Raw genomic sequence first — 5,630 nt, forward strand, 5'->3', positions numbered from 1 at the left:
CACATTCTCTCAGTACACTTGGGGATTTAAGTTCAAGAAAAAGGGAACCGCTAAGTCCACTATCGATTGTCTAACTAAAATACGTCATGACTTCCGAGCCCCAGAATCGTTCATGATGGATGGAGGTTGCCATTTCGACAACCACGATGTCACCGGATGGTGCGCAGCACACAGCACTCAACACCATGTGACAGCAGCCTATGCTCCATGGATCAATGGTGTAGGGATTCATTTCTGGTTGGGCTTGTAGAGACTGTTTTTACCTTACCTTATGTTGGCACTTTTGTAGCTTACATAATCAATCAATCTTTTCACCAGTTACCAGTATGAGTCTGAGTGCTCAGTAGTTTTCTATGATATTTCCTCTCCTCTGAGCCTTGAGCCTGGTCCAGAAACCCTTTAGGGTCGATTAGCAGCTGGGTTCTGCAAGACCCAACATATTGTTCAGACTCACCATCTGAATTGTTGTACCTTCAATGGGTTAGTGGAAGGCACGAATAGCAAGTTGTTGGGGAGATTGCGTTGAGCCTGCGCACCAGAGTTGGGAGAAGACGAGTCTAGCGCAGGAGCAACCCTGGACGAAATTCCAGCTAGCTGGCCAGATCACTTCGAAGCAGCCATCCAACACCTCAACGAATGCACCATTCCCGCATTCCAGTACTCGCCGAAAGAGCTGTTGTTGGGGTTGGTTATCAACACAACCATCACACCATCGCAAGTCACAGCTTCGGCACCGTCACAAAGCGACGTCGACGTTCACTCAGCCTACGTGGCGCAACAACGTTTGGACTCACAGTTCCACACCACGATCCACGCCATCAAATGCAAGCTCAAGTTCGATCGAAAGGTCTTATTATCTGGAACAGGTGAAGTCGTGTTTGCTCCAGGACAGTTAGTTCAAGTCTACGCTAATGAGTTAGATAGTACCTTCAAATCCTCACGAAAACTCGTGCCTCGGTGGTCTGCACCACGACGCATCGTCTCACAATGCAGCAATTCATATGCGCTGTCCACCCTCGAAGGGTTTCCAATGCCAGGCTGGTACCATGCCAGACGCCTGCGCCGTTTCATACCTCAGTCCAGAACAGCATTAGCTGAGCTGCAGAAGGAAATAGAGGACAGCAGAACAGCAGAAACGAGTGGCGAAACAACGGAGGGAGGGGTGAGCATCGAGACATTGGAAGGAGAGACGAGCGAAGACGCGAGGATGGTGTACACTCTTCAAGACCAACCTTCGTTTCCTCTAGAAGCGGTTGCGTTAGACACGCCGTTCAGAGACGCGACCCAGGAGTGTCGCATTTGTTGGGGGGGTATATGTGTCAGTAGGGGTTGCATAGGAGCTGAGCAAGGAGTGCATAGGCAGGAGGTGTTGCAGGTGTCAGGGGCATTAGAGGTGTCAGAGGTCCTGGTAGAGTCTTAGAGGTAGCGCCAGTGCCTTGTAGCAGAAGCATAACATCCACTACAAAGCATCATTCATAGAGTCACCCTGCTTCATCATACCAACTCAACGCCAACAGGGTAAGCCAACATTTATCTTGCTCTGTGGTTGGAATGGGTTCGTACTGCAACGCAGAACGGCAATCTTGGGCGCGACCCTGAGCCGTTTGCATTGCAGTATTCCATAACGCCTGAAAATTGTAAGTACTGAATATGTTTCATAGTGAGTGCCACGTATGATCGCCGAATTGCTGATGACTAGCAGGCCTGGGATGATCATCGGTGGTTCTGGGACTGGTAGTGGCTAGTACTGGGATCAGACGAGCTAGATACAGTTAGAAAACTCATGTACCACTTGTTGCGCTTGAAGATAATTGAACTGGCTGATCTCTTGTTGCAGGTTGAGCTCGCTATGTTCCATTGAGATGTTGTAGTAGATAGCACTTCAGATCTGTGAGGCAAGCGGACTGATATCTGCCTGGGAAATTGCACTTCAATTGAATCAATTAACTCAGCTTGAATTTCATGCGCTCATTATGTAATTGTGAGGCGCCACTGATTTTGCTCAATGCCAAGCGCTACGCGCTTTATTCTGCCCGCCACAACTCTGCGGATTGAATCAATATATGACATAGTAATGAGCTCGCTCTGTTGCTGTATGGCTGCAAAAATACTTGCAACGACCATGGAAGTTATTCATACTCCGCTTGGAGGTGCCGATGGGCTTGCCGATGTCCCAGACCAGTCATTTCAGAGACACCCTCTATTCTGGAGGTCCACAGATGGGCCTTTGCTTCGAGTACTCGTACAATATATCAAGGTGAACTGGAATATGAGTTCTCATTCTTGGTACGTTCCTGTCATTTTGGTCTCTTACTACTAACAACTTTGAATCATCCAGGTTTTCTACTATGCCCTGAAGTCGGTCACGGTGTGTATTCGACTCACCATCCAACTCGTTCAAAGGAGCCTGTTTTTCTCATTGCATCCTTGTAAATTCTGAACACGATGATGTACGTATTCGCTTAGATCTACATTTCCGTCGCACTAATAATCGTTTATTGATAATAGCAACTTCACAGTGACGCTGCCCTTGGTGACGTCCAGGTCTACCCAGACAAGGGCACCGTTGCTTTTGGTTCAGGTCTTCATGGAGCTTGCTACCCCTGGTCTTCAGGAGCCAGTGTATCTCAGTATGTCCTGCTCGCCTCATAGTCTTACAGGGTACTAACGCCATTCACAGTCGAGATCCAATGTCCTGAGAATGCCATCAGCGGTATTTACAGCATGTTGAACAGGCGTCGTGGCCAGGTCTCCAGCGAAGAGCAGAGGCCGGGAACGCCCATGTTCACCGTCAAAGTGTACCTTCCCGTTAATGAGTCCTTCGGCTTCAACAGTGATCTCCACTCACAAACAGCTGGTTATGCCTTCCCCCAGTGTGTGTTCGACCACTGGGAGATCATGAACTCTTACTAACAACTTTGAATCATCCAGGTTTCCTATGTCCAGTGCACACGCCTGATGGATCCCTGTGTGGTCTGCCCAATCATATTTCGAGGGCGTGCCGCATTATTATGGCTCCTCTTTCCATTGCTGAAATCCTTGCACTCCTGGTGGAAGAGGGCCTCAACGAAAGAAGGATGGCGGGGGAGCAGTCGCAACCCATGCCGTACGGAGGAAGTACTACACATTTATGTCAGAATTGAATTGTCTTTATCCTGTCACTACCTTGCTCATGCCTGTGCAAGATTTTATATTGTCGCATAATCGCAAATAACACGCTGAAATTTTGGTCTCACTCTGTCGGCCCTGCCATCAGGATTGTAGTTTATTATCCCTTCGCGCCATTTTCGCTCACGCTTGGGTATTGCTTTGTCGTAGAACAATCATACTTGCGAAATGTTATATAATTCTGTCAGAATTTTAGTTTGCTTGTAGTTTCTTGTCCCTTCGCGCCATTTTCGCTCACGCTTGGGTATTGCTTTGTTGTAGAACAATCATACTTATGAAATGTTACATATTTCCGTCAGAATTTTAGTTTGCTTGTAGTGTATTGACTATCAGTGCCATTTTGCTCCTGTGTGTGTATTGTATTATTGTAAAATATATTGACATATCATACAGTAAAATTTTGATTGGACTTTGCCAAATCCATCTATAAAAAGCATGTCCTCCCCAAATCCGTGATGTTCCAAACTAAATTGAGTTACAACTTGTTGGACTCGCGAGTTAGAAACGAGTTCATGCCATACATTGTAATCCCCTGTACTACATCATAATGGTCATTATTGTTGTATCCCTTCATTGCAATTGGCACACAGATTGGCAGCTAAGTTCCCCTCCAACATCCAAAAGAACTTGGAATCTGGATTGTCACTCTCAGCTATTGAGACCCTGACTGGACACTGAAATTTTCAATTGAAGTAAAACACTTTGTGGCTTAGAGCTATTGCTGCGAGCAACATTTTACCCCATGTCGTTGCAGCAGAATCCTGGCCCATGGTCATTTCCTCCGAGTCATCTCAGCCCTGAACACTTGTCTCCGAACCAACGACAGCACCAGAAACTGTGCAGGAACTCATTCGCAAGGAACTCGAACAAGACAGGAAAGATGCCGAGTGCAAGTTTTCTCGTTACGAAGATGCAGGATTACTACCTGACATGGCTGAACGCACAACGGATATAGTTCGTTTTTGGGAGGTATGTCATATCATTTTTTTTCATTAATTTCATAGAATTAAGGAGTATTATATTCTAGCAAAAAGAACACACATTCCCGCTTCTATTTCGTGTCGCCATGGACGTTCTGCCTGCTCAAGCTTCATCTGTGCCTTCTGAGCGCATATTTTCATCAAGCAAAGAGACCTGCACTCTACGGCGCAGCAACCTATCTCCGACCATACTCGAGGCGCTACAAGTTCTGAAGTTCACTTACAAGCAAGACCACCTCAATTTTACAGAGGACCTGGTAGCTAATGAGCAGGACTACACGAGTGCCATCAGAGAACCTGTGAGAAGAAGATATTGTCATATATCGTTATATATCGGAATATATAGGAAAGGTTTTCGTCACATTGTAATATAAAGTGATATAAAGCAATATATGACCATGTAAAAGCACCATAATCAGCATAATCCCCAGCAAGAACTCACCGGTTTACTGATGCAATATCTGGACCTGTGACTTCAAGAGCAGTTGACGAGCTAATGGCTGCTGGGAATCTTCGCGAGCTCGATCAGTTCCTTGCAAATGCAAGGGAAATTGATTGTAACTAGTTTATTGTAGTTTCTGTCTGCTCATCGTGTATTACTTGCAAAAATCGTCGTTGGCAGTATCTAGCATCCCTGGCTTCTCATTGGCTGAACCACCGGTTCGCATAATTCCGAACTCGTTAGTAACTCGCGAGTCGAACGAGGCGCAACTCGTTGCAACTCGTAAGTATCGAACTGTGTCGAGGTACCACAAATTTCCAACTCGATTCGATTCGATTCGATTCGCCTCGCGGCAACACTAATTCAGGGCTCCGAATGACAAGAGGGTACCCGTTGATGACACATCTTTAATCACTGCGCGTGTTTTCGCGACTTATTTCATGCCCAACAGTAACCTTCCCCTCGGTTTGCGCCTTATTCATGTCCGATCAGTAAAACGGGCATGTTGTTCACGGAACTTACACCAGGCGGTAGCCTCTGCGCCGTCTCCTACGCTGTCTTTCGAGCTTGCTGAGCAAAAAAACGTGTTTTCTACTAGGTGAGTTGTCATTTTGTATCAGTTATCAACGCTTATGCAACACAGGCGACGCGGACGCCTGCCCAAAACTTTTACGGCCCCAATGTCGGAGCTCGAAAGGAGAGTCCTTGCGTTGCAAAATACGCAAGCGCCATCGGATGTCATGCATTCTCAGTCGGTGGGCCCTCCCTTTTAAACTAAACCCTTCACGTCCACTTTCTGATGTGAGCCTAGTTGGAAGCAACCCCGGAGTCAGAGGCAGCGCTTTTCCCTCGTTACACGGACGACGAGTTATTCTCAATGTACGAAGACTTAATACCTCAACAACCGGTAGAGCTCGCGAAGCCCTCAGAGGAACACAGAGAGAGACACGCCATGATTGAAGTGAGAGAACGGGTTTGTGTTTCTGTGCGTCTTCTTGATCTCAAAATGATGGGGTCAAACATCCTTACAGACCTTATAG

General features: G+C 46.7%; 1 protein-coding gene across 1 annotated transcript; it reads left to right on the top strand.

The window, feature by feature from the left end:
• Positions 1-2,661: 2,661 nt before the first annotated feature.
• On the top strand, positions 2,662-2,913 carry F5891DRAFT_951253 (elongation factor G, III-V domain-containing protein; the record flags this gene model as incomplete). Its single annotated transcript, XM_041375027.1, has 1 exon — positions 2,662-2,913. A coding segment is annotated over one exon (252 nt), but the record flags the coding sequence as incomplete, so codon positions are not given.
• Between the last annotated feature and the right edge of the window lie 2,717 nt (positions 2,914-5,630).

This window comes from Suillus fuscotomentosus (assembly GCF_016647785.1).
Source record: "Suillus fuscotomentosus strain FC203 chromosome Unknown F5891scaffold_24, whole genome shotgun sequence".
Lineage (NCBI taxonomy): Eukaryota > Fungi > Basidiomycota > Agaricomycetes > Boletales > Suillaceae > Suillus > Suillus fuscotomentosus.